Source organism: Pristiophorus japonicus, chromosome 8 (genome assembly GCF_044704955.1).
Source record: "Pristiophorus japonicus isolate sPriJap1 chromosome 8, sPriJap1.hap1, whole genome shotgun sequence".
Lineage (NCBI taxonomy): Eukaryota > Metazoa > Chordata > Chondrichthyes > Pristiophoridae > Pristiophorus > Pristiophorus japonicus.
In genome coordinates, this window is record NC_091984.1 from 2,053,440 (window position 1) to 2,071,164 (window position 17,725).

Genomic DNA, 17,725 nt, shown 5'->3' on the forward strand with positions numbered 1-17,725 from the left:
CACCCATCACCCCCTGTGCTCACTGACCATGTCCTAACTCACACCTAGTCCCGCTCACCCATCACCCCCTGTGCTCGCTGACCGTGTCCAAACTCACACCCAGTCCCGCTCACCCATCACTCCCTGTGCTCACTGGCCTGTGTCCTAACTCACACCGAGTCCCATTCCCCCATCACCCCCTGTCCTAACTCACACCCAGTCCCATTGACCCATCACCCTCTGTGCTCACTGCCCCGTGTCCTAACTCACACCCAGTCCCATTGACCCATCACCCCCTGTGCTCACTGCCCCGTGTCCTAACTCACACCCAGTCCCGCTCACCCATCACCCCCTGTGCTCACTGACCCGTGTCCTAATTCACACCGAGTCCCGTTCCCCCATCACCCCCTATCCTAACTCACACCTAGTCCCATTGACCCATCACCCTCTGTGCTCACTGCCCCATGTCCTAACTCACACCCAGTCCCGCTCACCCATCAACCCCTGTGCTCACTGCCCCGTGTCCTAACTCACACCCAGTCCCGCTCACCCATCACCCCCTGTGTTCACTGCCCCTTGTCCTTACTCACACCCAGTCCCACTCACCCATCACCCCCTGTGCTCACTGACCGTGTCCTAACTCACACCCAGTCCCGCTCACCCATCACCCCCTGTGCTCACTGCCCCGTGTCCTAACTCACACCCAGTCCCGCTCACCCATCACCCCCTGTGCTCACTGCCCCGTGTCTTAACTCACACCCAGTCCCACTCACCCATCACCCGCTGTGCTCACTGCCCCGTGTCCTAACTCACACCCAGTCCCACTCACCCATCAGCCCGTGCTCACTGCCCCGTGTCCTAACTCACACCCAGTCCCACTCACCCATCACCCCCTGTGCTCGCTGACCGTGTCCTAACTCACACCGAGTCCCGCTCACCCATCACCCCCTGTGTTCATGGACCGTGTCCTAACTCACACCCAGTCCCGCTCACCCATCACCCCCTGTGCTCACTGACCGTGTCCTAACTCATACCCAGTCCCACTCACCCATCACCCCCTGTGCTCGCTGACCGTGTCCTAACTCACACCGAGTCCCGCTCACCCATCACCCCCTGTGCTCACTGCCCTGTGTCCTAACTCACACCCAGTCCCGCTCACCCATCACCCCCTGTGCTCGCTGACCTTGTCCTAACTCACACCGAGTCCCGCTCACCCATCATCCCCTGTGCTCACTGCCCCGTGTCCTAACTCGCACCCAGTCCCACTCACCCATCACCCCCTGTGCTCACTGACCGTGTCCTAACTCACACCCAGTCCCGCTCACCCATCACCCCCTGTGCTCACTGCCCCGTGTCCTAACTCACACCCAGTCCAGCTCACCCATCACCCCGTGCTCACTGCCCCATGTCCTAACTCACACCCAGTCCCACTCAGCCGTCACCCCCTGTGCTCGCTGACCGTGTCCTAACTCACACCGAGTCCCGCTCACCCATCACCCCCTGTGCTCATGGACCGTGTCCTAACTCATACCCAGTCCCGCTCACCCATCACCCCCTGTACTCACTGACCGTGTCCTAACTCATACCCAGTCCCACTCACCCATCACCCCCTGTGCTCGCTGACCGTGTCCTAACTCACACCGAGTCCCGCTCACCCATCACCCCCTGTGCTCACTGCCCTGTGTCCTAACTCACACCCAGTCCCGCTCACCCATCACCCCCTGTGCTCGCTGACCGTGTCCTAACTCACACCGAGTCCCGCTCACCCATCACCCCCTGTGCTCACTGCCCCGTGTCCTAACTCGCACCCAGTCCCACTCACCCATCACCCCCTGTGCTCACTGACCGTATCCTAACTCACACCCAGTCCCACTCACCCATCACCCCCTGTGCTCACTGCCCCGTGTCCTAACTCACACCCAGTCCCACTCACCCATCACCCCCTGTGCTCACTGACCCGTGTCCTAACTCACACCCAGTCCCACTCACCCATCACCCCCTGTGCTCACTGACCGTGTCCTAACTTGCACCCAGTCCCACTCACCCATCACCCCCTGTGCTCACTGACCGTGTCCTAACTTGCACCCAGTCCCGCTCACCCATCACCCCCTGTTCTCACTGACTCGTGTCCTAACTCACACCGAGTCCCATTCCCCCATCACCCCTTGTCCTAACTCACACCCAGTCCCATTGATCTATCACCCTCTGTGCTCACTGCCCCGTGTCCTAACTCAAACCCAGTCCCATTGACCCATCACCCCCTGTGCTCACTGCCCCGTGTCCTAACTCACACCCAGTCCCGCTCACCCATCACCCCCTGTGCTCACTGACCCGTGTCCTAACTCGCACCGAGTCCCGCTCACCCATCAACCCCTGTGCTCACTGCCCCGTGTCCTAACTCACACCCAGTCCCGCTCACCCATCAACCCCTGTGCTCACTGCCCCGTGTCCTAACTCACACCCAGTCCCGCTCACCCATCAACCCCTGTGCTCACTGACCGTGTCCTAACTCACACCCAGTCCCACTCACCCATCACCCGCTGTGCTCACTGCCCCTTGTCCTTACTCACACCCAGTCCAGCTCACCCATCACCCCCTGTGCTCACTGACCGTGTCCTAATTCACACCCAGTCCCACTCACCCATCACCCCCTGTGCTCACTGACCGTGTCCTAACTCACACCCAGTCCCATTGACCCATCACCCCCTGTGCTCACTGCCCAGTGTCCTAACTCACACCCAGTCCCATTGACCCATCACCCCCTGTGCTCACTGCCCCGTGTCCTGACTCGCACCCAGTCCAGCTCACCCATCACCCCCTGTGCTCACTGACCGTGTCCTAACTCACACCCAGTCCCACTCACCCATCACCCCCTGTGCTCACTGACCGTGTCCTAACTCACACCCAGTCCCATTGACCCATCACCCCCTGTGCTCACTGCCCAGTGTCCTAACTTAAACCCAGTCCCATTGACCCATCACCCCCTGTGCTCACTGCCCCGTGTCCTGACTCGCACCCAGTCCAGCTCACCCATCACCCCCTGTGCTCACTGACCGTGTCCTAATTCACACCCAGTCCCGCTCACCCATCACCCCCTGTGCTCACTGACCATGTCCTAACTCACACCTAGTCCCGCTCACCCATCACCCCCTGTGCTCGCTGACCGTGTCCAAACTCACACCCAGTCCCGCTCACCCATCACTCCCTGTGCTCACTGGCCTGTGTCCTAACTCACACCGAGTCCCATTCCCCCATCACCCCCTGTCCTAACTCACACCCAGTCCCATTGACCCATCACCCTCTGTGCTCACTGCCCCGTGTCCTAACTCACACCCAGTCCCATTGACCCATCACCCCCTGTGCTCACTGCCCCGTGTCCTAACTCACACCCAGTCCCGCTCACCCATCACCCCCTGTGCTCACTGACCCGTGTCCTAATTCACACCGAGTCCCGTTCCCCCATCACCCCCTATCCTAACTCACACCTAGTCCCATTGACCCATCACCCTCTGTGCTCACTGCCCCATGTCCTAACTCACACCCAGTCCCGCTCACCCATCAACCCCTGTGCTCACTGCCCCGTGTCCTAACTCACACCCAGTCCCGCTCACCCATCACCCCCTGTGTTCACTGCCCCTTGTCCTTACTCACACCCAGTCCCACTCACCCATCACCCCCTGTGCTCACTGACCGTGTCCTAACTCACACCCAGTCCCGCTCACCCATCACCCCCTGTGCTCACTGCCCCGTGTCCTAACTCACACCCAGTCCCGCTCACCCATCACCCCCTGTGCTCACTGCCCCGTGTCTTAACTCACACCCAGTCCCACTCACCCATCACCCGCTGTGCTCACTGCCCCGTGTCCTAACTCACACCCAGTCCCACTCACCCATCAGCCCGTGCTCACTGCCCCGTGTCCTAACTCACACCCAGTCCCACTCACCCATCACCCCCTGTGCTCGCTGACCGTGTCCTAACTCACACCGAGTCCCGCTCACCCATCACCCCCTGTGTTCATGGACCGTGTCCTAACTCACACCCAGTCCCGCTCACCCATCACCCCCTGTGCTCACTGACCGTGTCCTAACTCATACCCAGTCCCACTCACCCATCACCCCCTGTGCTCGCTGACCGTGTCCTAACTCACACCGAGTCCCGCTCACCCATCACCCCCTGTGCTCACTGCCCTGTGTCCTAACTCACACCCAGTCCCGCTCACCCATCACCCCCTGTGCTCGCTGACCTTGTCCTAACTCACACCGAGTCCCGCTCACCCATCATCCCCTGTGCTCACTGCCCCGTGTCCTAACTCGCACCCAGTCCCACTCACCCATCACCCCCTGTGCTCACTGACCGTGTCCTAACTCACACCCAGTCCCGCTCACCCATCACCCCCTGTGCTCACTGCCCCGTGTCCTAACTCACACCCAGTCCAGCTCACCCATCACCCCGTGCTCACTGCCCCATGTCCTAACTCACACCCAGTCCCACTCAGCCGTCACCCCCTGTGCTCGCTGACCGTGTCCTAACTCACACCGAGTCCCGCTCACCCATCACCCCCTGTGCTCATGGACCGTGTCCTAACTCATACCCAGTCCCGCTCACCCATCACCCCCTGTACTCACTGACCGTGTCCTAACTCATACCCAGTCCCACTCACCCATCACCCCCTGTGCTCGCTGACCGTGTCCTAACTCACACCGAGTCCCGCTCACCCATCACCCCCTGTGCTCACTGCCCTGTGTCCTAACTCACACCCAGTCCCGCTCACCCATCACCCCCTGTGCTCGCTGACCGTGTCCTAACTCACACCGAGTCCCGCTCACCCATCACCCCCTGTGCTCACTGCCCCGTGTCCTAACTCGCACCCAGTCCCACTCACCCATCACCCCCTGTGCTCACTGACCGTATCCTAACTCACACCCAGTCCCACTCACCCATCACCCCCTGTGCTCACTGCCCCGTGTCCTAACTCACACCCAGTCCCACTCACCCATCACCCCCTGTGCTCACTGACCCGTGTCCTAACTCACACCCAGTCCCACTCACCCATCACCCCCTGTGCTCACTGCCCCGTGTCCTAACTCACACCCAGTCCCGCTCACCCATCACCCCCTGTGCTCATTGACCTACATTGGCTCCCGGTCCGACAACGTCTTGATTATAAAATTCTCATCCTGATGTTCAAATCCCTTCGTGGCGTCGCCCCTCCCGATAAGAACATAAGAAATAGGAGCAGGAGTAGGTCATACGGCCTCTCCAATTCCAGCCTCCTGCCCATTCCCCAATCAGTGCTTTGGTCAAACCCCGCCAGCAAACGCGGAAATTTCACCAAGAGCCCCCTGAAATTTAGCGGAGTAGCCCTGAGCGGTCGTGTGCGCACCAGCAGGGCGAGAGCAGCAACAACAAGTTGCAAGAATAACATTAAAACTCCGGTTATTTACTTACTTCTGCTGAATAACCGGGTCAGCCTCTCCTGGGTCAATGTAGCCCCTCAGTAATTCTCCCACAGTCTTACTGGCCGACACCCTGAAACACAAAATCAATCCTTCCATTTCCACACTGACCTGGGTTTTACAGCGAGCCATTGGGCCCAGCGCTCCGTGCCGGGGTTTATGCCCCACCGCTCCGTGCCGGGGTTTATGCCCCAGCGCTCCGTGCCGGGGTTTATGCCCCACCGCTCCGTGCCGTGGTTTATGCCCCACCGCTCCGTGCCGGGGTTTATGCCCCACCGCTCCGTGCCGGGGTTTATGCTCCACACCAGCCCCCTCCCACCCCTCTCCATCTCACCCTATCCCCATATCCTTCTATTCCTTTCTCCCCCATGTGTTTATCCAGCTTCCCCTTAAATGCATCGATACTATTCACCTCAACCCCTCCCTGTGGCAGTGAGTTCCACATTCTCACCCCTCTCTGGGTAAAGAGGTTTCTCCTGAATTCCCCGTTGGGTTTATTAGTGACTGTCTGATATTGATGGCCTCTAGTTCTGGTCTCCCCCACAAGGGGAAACATCTTCACTCGGTCCACCCTATCAAACCGCATCATAATTGTAAAGACCTCTATCGGGTCAACACCCAGCCTCTTATTTTCTGGAGAACAGAGCCCCAGGCTGTTCAGTATTTACTGATGGGAATAACCTCCCAGTTCTGGACTCACTCTTTTATTTGCCCTTTTCCAGTGCCTCAATACCCTTACAATAATATGGCGATTAGAACTGAGCACCGTGCTCCAACTTTTAAAACACTATCACAGGTTAGTTACCATTTCTCGGGAATATCCACTGGAATCTATAGAGGCCAGGCTCAGACTCCAGTTTCCCTCCCGATTCTGGCAGGAAGCCTCCTTCGCACTGAAGTAGGAAATGAAATAGCTCGGCTCTGTAACGCCATGAGCAAAGGGGATGGAGTATAAAAGCAGGGAAGTCTTGCTACAGTTATACAGGGTATTGGTGAGGCCACACCTGGAGTACTGCGTGCAGTTTTGGTTTCCATATTTACGAAAGGATATACTTGCTTTAGAGGCAGTTCAGAGAAGGTTCACTCGGTTGATTCCGGGGATGAGGGGGTTGACTTATGAGGAAAGGTTGAGGAGGTTGGGCCTCTAGACATTGGAATTCAGAAGAATGAGAGGTGATCTTATCGAAACGTATAAGATTATGAGGGGGCTTGACAAGGTGGATGCAGAGAGGATGTTTCCACTGATGGGGGAGACTAGAACTAGAGGGCACGATCTTAGAATAAGGGGCCGCCCATTTAAAACTGAGATGAGGAGAAATTTCTTCTCTCAGAGGGTTGTAAATCTGTGGAACTCGCTGCCTCAGAGAGCTGTGGAGGCTGGGACATTGAATATATTTAAGGCTGAGATAGACAGATTTTTGAGCGATAAGGAAGTAAAGGGTTATAGGGAGCGAGCAGGGAAATGGACCTGAGTCCATGATCAGATCAGCCATGATCGTATTAAATGGCAGAGCAGGCTCGAGGGGTCAAATGGCCGACTCCTGCTCTTATTTCTTATGTTCTTAAGAGCATCAACAGTTAGCAAAATGTGAGTCAGAATGCTCTGGGATCAAGTCCCACTCCAGAGACTGGAGCACAAAAAAAATCTAGGCCTATATCCCAGTTTAGTAATGAGGGAGTGCTGCACTGTCGGAGGGACAGCACTGAGGGAGTGTCGCACTGTTGGAGGGACAGTACTGAGGGAGTGCCGCACTGTCGGAGGGACAGCACTGAGGGAGTGTCGCACTGTTGGAGGGACAGTACTGAGGGAGTGCCGCACTGTCGGAGGGACAGTACTGAGGGAGTGCCGCACTTTCGGAGGGGCAGTACTGAGGGAGCGCTGCACTGTCGGAGGGGCAGTACTGAGGGAGTGCCGCACTGTCGGAGGGGCAGTACTGAGGGAGTGCTGCACTGTCGGAGGGGCAGTACTGAGGGAGCGCTGCACTGTCGGAGGGACAGCACTGAGGGAGTGTCGCACTGTTGGAGGGACAGTACTGAGGGAGTGCCGCACTGTCGGAGGGACAGTACTGAGGGAGTGCCGCACTGTCGGAGGGGCAGTACTGAGGGAGCGCTGCACTGTCGGAGGGGCAGTACTGAGGGAGTGCCGCACTGTCGGAGGGGCAGTACTGAGGGAGTGCTGCACTGTCGGAGGGGCAGTACTGAGGGAGCGCTGCACTGTCGGAGGGGCAGTACTGAGGGAGAGCCGCACTGTCGGAGGGACAGTACTGAGGGAGCGCTGCACTGTCGGAGGGGCAGTACTGAGGAAGTGCCGCACTGTCGGAGGGGTAGTACTGAGGGAGTGCTGTACTGTCAGAGGGGCAGTACTGAGGGAGCGCTACACTGTCGGAGGAGCCAGAGGAAACAACCTCTCAGCATCTACCCTGTCAATCCCCCTCAGAATCGTGTACGTTTCAATGAGATCACCGCTCATTCTTCTAAACTCCAGAGAGTATGGGCCCATTCTACACGATCTCTCCTCAGAGGACAACCCTCTCATCCCAGGAACCAATCCAAAAGTACTTCATTGGCTGTAAAGTGCTTTGGGACGTCCGGTGGTCGTGAAAGGCGCTATATCAATGTAAGTCTTTCTTTTTCTTTCTCCCGTGTTCCCCGACACACAACCTGAAGCCTCGGCCAAACAGCCACGAATACAACAGATTGGAACAGAGGAGGCTGAGGGGAGACCTGATTGAGGTGTATAAAATTATGAGGGGCCCGGATAGAGTGGATAGGAAGGATCTGTTTCCCTTGACAGAGGGATCAACAACCAGGGGGCATAGATTTAAAGTAATTAGGGGGAGGTTTAGAGGGGATTTGAGGGGAAATATTTTCACCCAGAGGGTGGTGGGGGTCTGGAACTCACTGCCTGAAAGGGCAGTAGAGGCAGAAACATAGAGGCAGGGTCATAAAAACATAAGAAATAGGAACAGGAGTAGGCCATACGGTCCCTCGAGCCTGCTCCGTCATTTAATAAGATCATGACTGATCCGATCATGGACTCAGCTCCACTTCCCCGCCTGCTCCCCATAACACCTTATCCCCATATCGTTTAAGAAACTGTCTATCTCCGTCTTAAATGTATTCAATGTCCCAGCCTCCACAGCTCTCTGAGGCAATGAATTCCACAGATTTACAATCCTCTGAGAGAAGAAATTTCTCCTCATCTCAGTTTTAAATGGGCGGCCCCTTATTCTAAGATCATGCCCTCTAGTTCTAGTCTCCCCCATCAGTGGAAACATCCTTTCTGCATCCACCTTGTCAAGCCCCCTCATAATCTTATACGTTTCGATAAGATCACCTCTCATTCTTCTGAATTCCAATGAGTAGAGGCCCAACCTACTCAACCTTTCCTCATAAGTCAACCCCCTCATCCCCAGAATCAACCGAGTGAACCTTCTCTGAACTGCCTCCAAAGCAAGTATATCCTTTCGTAAATATGGAAACCAAAACTGCACGCAGTATTCCAGGTGTGGCCTCACCAATACCTTATATAGCTGGAGCAAGACTTCCCTGCTTTTATACTCCATCCCCTTTGCAATAAAGGCCAAGATACCATTGGCCTTCCTGATCACTTGCTGTACCTGCAGACTAACCTTTTGTGTTTCATGCACAAGTACCCCCAGGTCCCGCTGTACTGCAGCACTTTGCAATCTTTCTCCATTTAAATAATAACTTGCTCTTTGATTTTTTTTCTGCCAAAGTGCATGACCTCACACTTTCCAACATTATACTCCATCTGCCAAATTTTTGCCCACTCACTTAGCCTGTCTATGTCCTTTTGCAGATTTTTTGTGTTCTCCTCACCCATAAGCTGCAGTTCCGCTCAAGTCGAGACTCTCGTTAATCTCTTATTACAACTAAGGGGTGCAAAGAGATGTCGGTGTCCGTGTACACAGATCAGTAAAACTTACTCGTCAGGTAAAAAAAATAATGTAAAAGGCTAATGGACTGTCAGCCTTTATAACTAGAGGGCTGGAATACCAGGGGGTAGAAGTTATGGTGCAGCTGCACTAAGCCCTGGTTAGACCACCCCTGGAGCACTGTGAGCAGTTGTGGGCACCACACCATAGCAGGGAGGTGTTGCTACAGTTGTACAGGGCCTTGGTGAGGCCACACCTGGAGTATTGTGTACAGTTTTGGTCTCCTAACTTGAGGAAGGACATTCTTGCTATTGAGGGAGTGCAGCGAAGATTCACCAGACTGATTCCCGGGATGGTGGGACTGACCTATCAAGAAAGACTGGATCAACTGGGCTTGTATTCACTGGAGTTCAGAAGAGTGAGAGGGGACCTCATAGAAACGTTTAAAATTCTGACGGGTTTGGACAGGTTAGATGCAGGAAGAATGTTCCCAATGTTGGGGAAGTCCAGAACCAGGGGTCACAGTCTAAGGATAAGGGGTAAGCCGTTTAGGACCGAGATGAGGAGAAACTTCTTCACCCAGAGAGTGGTGAACCTGTGGAATTCTCTCCCACAGGAAGTAGTTGAGGCCAATTCACTAAATATATTCAAAAGGGAGTTAGATGAAGTCCTTACTACTCGGGGGAATCAAGGGGTATGGCGTGAAAGCAGGAATGGGGTACTGAAGTTGCATGTTCAGCCATGAACTCATTGAATGGCGGTGCAGGCTCGAAGGGCCGAATGGCCTACTCCTGCACCTATTTTCTATGTTTCTATGTTTCTATATCGGCCTTGGAGGGATATCATCTCCTTGCTACAGTGTGGTGCCCACAACTGCTCACAGTGCTCCAGGTGTGTTACCCGGGCTCAAAGGGCTAAATTATGTGGAGAGATTACACAAACCAGGCTGGTGTTCCCGGAATACAGAAGGTTAAGGGGCGATTTGATGGAGGTTTTTCGGATTTTGAAAGGAATGGACAGGGTAGATAGAGGGAAACTTTGTCCGCTGGTGGAATGGCGTCCAGGACAAGGGGACAGGACCTTAGAGCCAGCGCGGTCAGGAGAGAAGTTGGGAAACATTTCATCACACAGAGGCTGGTAGAAGGTGGAACTCTGTCCCACATAACGCAGCAGATCTCAGATTTAAAACTCTACCAGAGGGCTGGCTCATATACGATGGGCCGAATGGCTGTGCTGTATCATTCTAAGCAAACTACGGACAGGTATAGACCACCTGGTCCATCCAGCCTGTCCCACACAATCCCGATACCTTGTGTACCACAACATATACACACTCTCCACCCCACCCCAAACCCTGGCCAATTGGGGGGAAAAATCTGGGGAATTTCTCTGCGACCCATCCAGGCGATCGGAACTAGTCCAGGGGCTCACTCTGGCCCTGAATTCCTTGCAGTACCTACCCTTCTGTAGGAGGTGATCTCCACCCCCAGCCAGAAACAGCTCTCGCGTGAGGGAATTCAGCGAGTCCGCGTCCATCGCGCGAGATGGCCGCCTGTTCCAGAGGCCCACTGCTCTCTGGGAAAAGACCCAACCTCTGACATCTAACCCAGATCTAGCCTTATACAACTTAAATTTGTGACCCCGGTCCCGTAGAACTTAAAAAACAATTGATTCTTAGGATGTGGGCGTTGCTGGTAAGACCGGCATTTATTGCCCGTCCGTAGCCACCCTCGAGAAGGTGGTGGTGAGCTGCCATTTCAGAGGGGCAGTTAACACCCATTGCTGTGGGTCTGGAGTCACATATAGGCCAGACCGGGTAAGGGCGGCAGATTTCCTTCCCTAAAGGACATTAGTGAACCAGATGGGTTTTACGACAATCCAGTAGTCTCATGGTCACCATTACTAGCTTTCTATTCCAGATTTAATGAATTAACTGCATTTAAATTCCCCAGCTGCCGTGGTGGGATTTGAACTCATGTTTCCGGTTAAGACATCGGAGATACGGCACAGAAACAGGCCGTTCGGCCCAACCAGTCCGTGCCGGTGTTTATGCTCCATTCGAGCCTCCTCCCGTCTTTCCTCATCTAAATCTATCAGCATAACCCTCTATTCCTTTCTCCCCCATGTGTTTATCCAGCTTCCCCTTAAATACATCGATACTATTCGCCTCAACCCCTCCCTGTGGCAGCGAGTTCCACATTCCCACCCCTCTCTGGGTAAAGAGGTTTCTCCTGAATTTGATTTCTTGGTGACTATCTTATATCGATGGCCTCTGGTTATGGTCTTCCCCACAAGTGGAAACACTCTCTCTGTATCCACTCTATCAAAACCTTTCATCATTTTAACGACCTCAATTAGGTCACCCCTCAGCCTTCTCTTTTCACAAGAAGAGACCCCCAGCCTGTCCATCCTTTCCTGCTATGTATACCCTCGCATTTCTGGCATCAACCTTGTAAATCATGTCAGTTAGCCAGGCCTCTGGATTACTCGATTACTTGTCTAGTACCATAACCACGAGGCTAATGTACCCCTTTTTAACTGGAACAAACTATCAACTGGAGCACAATCTATTCCCTCCATTATCTTATTAAACCTCAATTAGATCACCCCCAAAGTCTACGCTTCTCTAAAGTGTGGAGTCCCAACTCTTTTAGCGTATCTTGATAACTAAAATGCTTAAAGAAGGTAAGAAATAGGAGCAGGAGTCGACCATTCGGCCCCTCGAGCCTGCTCCGCCATTTAATAAGACCATGGCTGATCTGATCATGGACTCAACTCCACTTCCCTGCCCGCTCCCCATAACCCTTTACTCCCTTATCGCTCAAAAATCTGTCTATCTCCACCTTAAATATATTCAATGACCCAGCCTCCACAGCTCTCTGGGGCAGAGAATTCCACAGATTTACAACCCTCTGAGAGAAGAAATTCCTCCTCATCTCAGTTTTAAATGGGCGGCCCCTTATTCTGAGAATATATCCCCTAGTTTTAGTTTCCCCTACGAGTGGAAATATCCTCTCTGCATCCACCTTGTCGAGCCCCCTCATTATCTTATATGTTTTGATAAGATCACCTCTCATTCTTCTGAGTAGAGGCCCAACCTTCTCAACCTATCCTCGTAAATCAACCCCCTCATCTCCAGAATCAACCTAGTGAGCCTTCTCTGAACTGCCTCTAATGCAAGTATATCCTTCCTTAAATACTGAGACCAAAACTGTACGCAGTACTCCAGGTGTGGTCTCACCAATAGCCTGTACAGTTGTAGCAGGACTTCTCTGCTTTTATACTCTATCTCCCTTGCAATAAAGGCCAACATTCCATTTGCCTTCCTGATCACTTGCTGTACCTACATACTAACTTTTTGTGTTTCATGCACAAGTACCCCCAGGTCTCTCTGTACTGCAGCACTTTGCAATTTTTCTCCATTTAAATTATAATTTGCTTTTCTATTATTTCTGCCAAAGTGGATAACCTCACACTTTCCCACATTATACTCCAATTTTTGCCCACTCACTTAGTCTGTCTATATCCCTTTGCAGATTTTTTGTGTCTTCTTCACAACTTGCTTTCCCACCCATCTTTGTATCATCAGTAAACTTGGCTACATTACACTCAGTCCCTTCATCCAAGTCATTAATATAGTTTGTAAATAGTTGAGGACCCAGCACTGATCCCTGCGGCACCCCACTAGTCACTGTTTGCCAACTGGAAAATGACCCATTTATCCCGACCCTCTGTTTTCTGTTAGTTCGCCAATCCTCTATCCAAGCTAATATATTACCATCAACCTTAGACTGGGAATGAGTCTAGTGGCCCTCTTCTGCACCCTTTTCAGAGGCTCAATATGGGACCAGAACTGGACCCAGTATTCCAAGTGCGGCCTGACAACGGTCTTGTACGGGGATATGTCCTGGGGTCATTCACATCCTCCACAACAACACAGCTTCAACTTACCTCTTCTCTGTGTATTCTGTGCGACTCTGAGGAAATAGTAGCTTCAGGTGCCAGTAAAACTGCTGCTCCCTAAATAAATAAAGCAGCCGGTTAACCCTCTGTACATCGTCACACGTCAATACTGCACAACTGGTGAGACAGCAACAATTACAATCAATACCCTTACCATCTACATCAAGACTCACATTTATGCTCTTCTTCGAAACAGTGGCCATGGAATCTTTTACATCCACCTGAGAGAGCAGACGGGGCCTCGGTTTAACGTCTCATCCAAAAGATGGCCCCTCCGACAGTGCAGCGCTCCCTCAGCACTGCCCCTCTGACAGTGCGCCGCTCCCTCAGTACTGCCCCTCCGACAGTGCGGCGCTCCCTCAGCACTGCCCCTCCGACAGTGCGGCACTCCCTCAGTACTGCCCCTCCGACAGAGCGGCATGCCCTCAGTACTGCCCCTCCGACAGTGCGGCACGCCCTCAGTACTGCCCCTCCGACAGTGTGGCACTCCCTCAGTTCTGCCCCTCCGACAGTGCGGCACTCCCTCAGTACTGCCCCTCCGACAGTGCAGCACTCCCTCAGTACTGTCCATCCGACAGTGCAGCACTCCCTCAGTACTGCCCCTCCGACAGTGCAGCACTCCCTCAGTACTGCCCCTCCGACAGTGCAGCACTCCCTCAGTACTGTCCCTCCGACAGTGCGGCACTCCCTCAGTACTGCCCCTCTGAGAGTGCAGCACTCCCTCAGTACTGCTCCTCCGACAGTGCAGCACTCCCTCAGTACTGCCCCTCCGACAGTGCAGCACTCCCTCAGTACTGCCCCTCCGACAGTGCAGCACTCCCTCAGTACTGCCCCTCCAACAGTGCAGCACTCCCTCAGTACTGCCCCCCCGACAGTGCAGCACTCCCTCAGTACTGCCCCTCCGACAGTGCAGCACTCCCTCAGTACTGCACTGGGAGTGTCAGCCTAGATTTCTGTGCTCCAGTCCCTGGAGTGAGACTTGATGCCACAACCTACTGACTCAGAGGCGAGAGTGCTGCCCACTGTGCCACAGCTGAGTTTAAGGGGAAGCTGGATAAACACATGAGGGGCAAAGGAATAGAAGGATATGGGGATAGGGTGAGATGGAGAGGGGTGGGAGGGGGCTGGTGTGGAGCATAAACCCCGGCACGGAGCGGTGGGACATAAACCCCGGCACGGAGCGGTGGGGCATAAACCCTGGCACGGAGCGGTGGGGCATAAACCCCGGCACGGAGCGGTGGGCCCAATGGCCTGTTCCTGAGCTGTAAATACTGTGATAGCCTCACGCATGAATCAGGCCCTTCCTACAGCACCGAGTCCTGGGGCTGATCCATCGAGAACAAAGTGGATCACACTTTGCTCAGTCACTGGTGATTTAACTGTTGAAGTTGGAGGTCGTCATTTGCGAGGGTTCGGCCCGAGGCTGGCTTCCTGCCCTCAACTACTTAAAGCACAGCTTGGAGCCCTGGACGGAAGAAAGGAACTGAATGTACTTTGGCAGAAAGAAGCCTTCCCTTTAACTCGAGGAACTTGAGAATGGCCCCTTATTGTGCTGTAAATACTGTGATAGCCTCATGCATGAATCTTGACCTTTCAACACAACCAAGTCGTGAACCATTTAAAACTGAGATGAGGAGGAATTTCTTCTCTCAGAGGGTTGTAAATCTGTGGAATTCTCTGCCCCAGAGAGCTGTGGAGACTGGGTCATTGAATATATTTAAGGTGGAGATCGACAAATCTTTGAGCGATAAGGGAGTAAAGGGTTATGGGGAGCGGGCGGGGAAGTGGAGCTGAGTCCATGATCGGATCAGCCATGATCTTATTAAATGGAGGAGCAGGCTCGAGGGGCCGAATGGCCGACTCCTGCTCCTATTTCTTATGTTCTTAAACAATCCCGGCCGATGCAGGTACGAGTTAGACACACACACACACACACACACACACACACACACACAGGTAATCCTATTCCAATTACTTTGTGCTCTGTGTAAACTGGAACAAGCCACCCCACGCCTGACAACAGCACCGATTTGCGAGTGGCGTTCACTCGGGAGATGCGCTTATTTGAAGCATTTCACGTTCGGGATCCAGCACAAACGGACTCCCATTGATCCAGCTCCACTCGAGGCCGTATAAACTCCGATTGCGACACTTCTACGCGAACGTGGCCCAGTAACCCGTCTCACGTCAACCTTCGGGCCAGTCCAATCTTTGCTCATCCTCTGCCCCAAAGCTCCTCCGATCACAAAACAAATCAACAACTTGCAGTGATGTAGCGCCATTGAACTACTAAAACATCCCAAGGCGCGTCCCAGGAGCATAGTCAGACAAAACAAACTGACACCGAGCTAAAGGAGGAGACATTAGAACAGGTGACCAAAAACCTGGTGAAAGAGCTGAATTTTAAGGAGTGTCTCAAAGGAGAGAGAGGCGGACAGGTTTAGGGAGGGAGTTCCAGAGCTTAGGGCCCAGGCAGCTGAAGGCACGGCCACCAATGATGGAGCGATTATAATCAGGGGATCTGCAAGAGGCCAGAATTGGAAGAACTCGGAGGGTTGTGGGACTGGAGGAGGTTACGGAGATAGGGAGGGAGCGAGGCCACGGAGGGATTTGAACACGAGGATGAGAATTGTAAAGTTGAATAGGTAGAATCAATGTTTCAAACAATTTGCCTGGTAATGCGAGAGGTACTGCTGGGACACAAACGATTTCCTGTCTGGGCGCGGTGCCGCTAACGACTCCCACTAAATTCCCAGCGAGTTTAACTGCAGCGGAAACATAGAAACATAGAAAATAGGTGCAGGAGTAGGCCATTCGGCCCTTCGAGCCTGCACCACCATTCAATAAAATCATGGCTGATCATTCCCTCCGTACCCCTTTCCTGCTTTCTCTCCATACCCCTTGATCCCTTCAGCCGTAAGGGCCATATCTAACTCCCTCTTGAATATATCCAATGAACTGACATCAATGACTCTCTGCGGTAGGGAATTCCACAGGTTAACAACTCTCTGAGTGAAGAAGTTTCTCCTCATCTCAGTCCTAAATGACCTATCCCTTATCCTTAGACTGTGTCCCCTGGTTCTGGACTTCCCCAATATCGGGAACATTCTTCCCACATCTAACCTGTCCAGTCCCGTCAGAATCTTGTATGTTTCTATGAGATCCCCTCTCATCCTTCTAAACTCCAGTGTATAAAGGCCCAGTCGATCCAGTCTCTCCTCATTTGTCAGTCCTGCCATCCCGGGAATCAGTCTGGTGAACCTTCGCTGCACTCCCTCAATAGCAAGAATGTCCTTCCTCAGATTAGAAGACCAAAACTGAACACAATATTCCAGGTGAGGCCTCACCAAGGCCCTGTACAACTGCAGTAAGACCTCCCTGCTCCTATACCCAAATCCTCTAGCTATGAAGGCCAACATACCATTTACCTTCTTCACCGCCTGCTGTACCTGCATGCCAACTTTCAAGGACTGATGTACCATGACACCCAGGTCTCGTTGCACCTCCCCTTTTCCTAATCTGCCGCCATTCAGATAATATTCTGCCTTTGTGTTTTTGCCCCCAAAGTGGATAACCTCACATTTATCCACATTATACTGCATCTGCCATGCATTTGCCCACTCACCGAACCTGTCCAAGGCACCTTGCAGCCTCTTAGTGTCCTCCTCATAGCTCACATCACCAACCAGCTTAGTGTCATCTACAAACTTGGAGATATTACACTCAATTCCTTCATTTAAATCATTGATGTATATTGTAAAGAGCTGGGGTCCCAGCACTGAGCCCTGCGGCACTCCACTAGTCACTGCCTGCCATTCTGAAAAGGACCCATTTATCCCGACTCTCTGCTTCCTGTCTGCCAACCAGTTCTCTATCCACGTCAATACATTACCCCCAATACCATGTGCTTTAATTTTGCACATCAATCTCTTGTGTGGGACCTTGTCAAAAGCCTTTTGAAAGTCCAAATACATCACATCCACTGGTTCTCCCTTGTCCACTCTGCTAGTTAGATCCTCAGAAAATTCCAGAAGATTTGTCAAACATGATTTCACTTTCATAAATCCATGCTGACTTGGACCGATCCTGCCACTGCTTTCCAAATGCACTGCTATTTCATCTTTAATAATTGATTCCAACATTTCCCCCACTACTGATGTCAGGCTAACTGGTCGATAATTACCCGTTTTCTCTCTCCCTCCCTTTTTTAAAAAGTGGTGTTACATTAGCTACCCTCCAGTCCATAGGAACTGATCCAGAGTCGATAGACTGTTGGAAAATGATCACCAATGCATCTACTATTTCTAGGATCACTTCCGTAAGTACTCTGGGATGCAGACTATCAGGCCCCGGGGATTTATCGGCCTTCAATCCCATCAATTTCCCTAACACAGTTTCCCACCTAATAAGGATTTTCTTCAGTTCCT

General features: G+C 53.0%; 1 protein-coding gene across 1 annotated transcript in view; it reads right to left on the reverse strand.

Moving 5' to 3' along the window:
* The window catches only part of znhit6 (zinc finger HIT-type containing 6), a 110,164-nt gene that overhangs the window by 57,127 nt on the left and 35,312 nt on the right, over nt 1-17,725 (reverse strand). Inside the window, exons 6-7 of the mRNA XM_070885957.1 lie at nt 13,287-13,355; nt 5,429-5,509 (exon numbers count right to left, since the gene is read on the reverse strand). Coding sequence (XP_070742058.1) covers nt 5,429-5,509; nt 13,287-13,355 — 150 coding nt within the window. The remainder of the gene's footprint in view (nt 1-5,428; nt 5,510-13,286; nt 13,356-17,725) is intronic.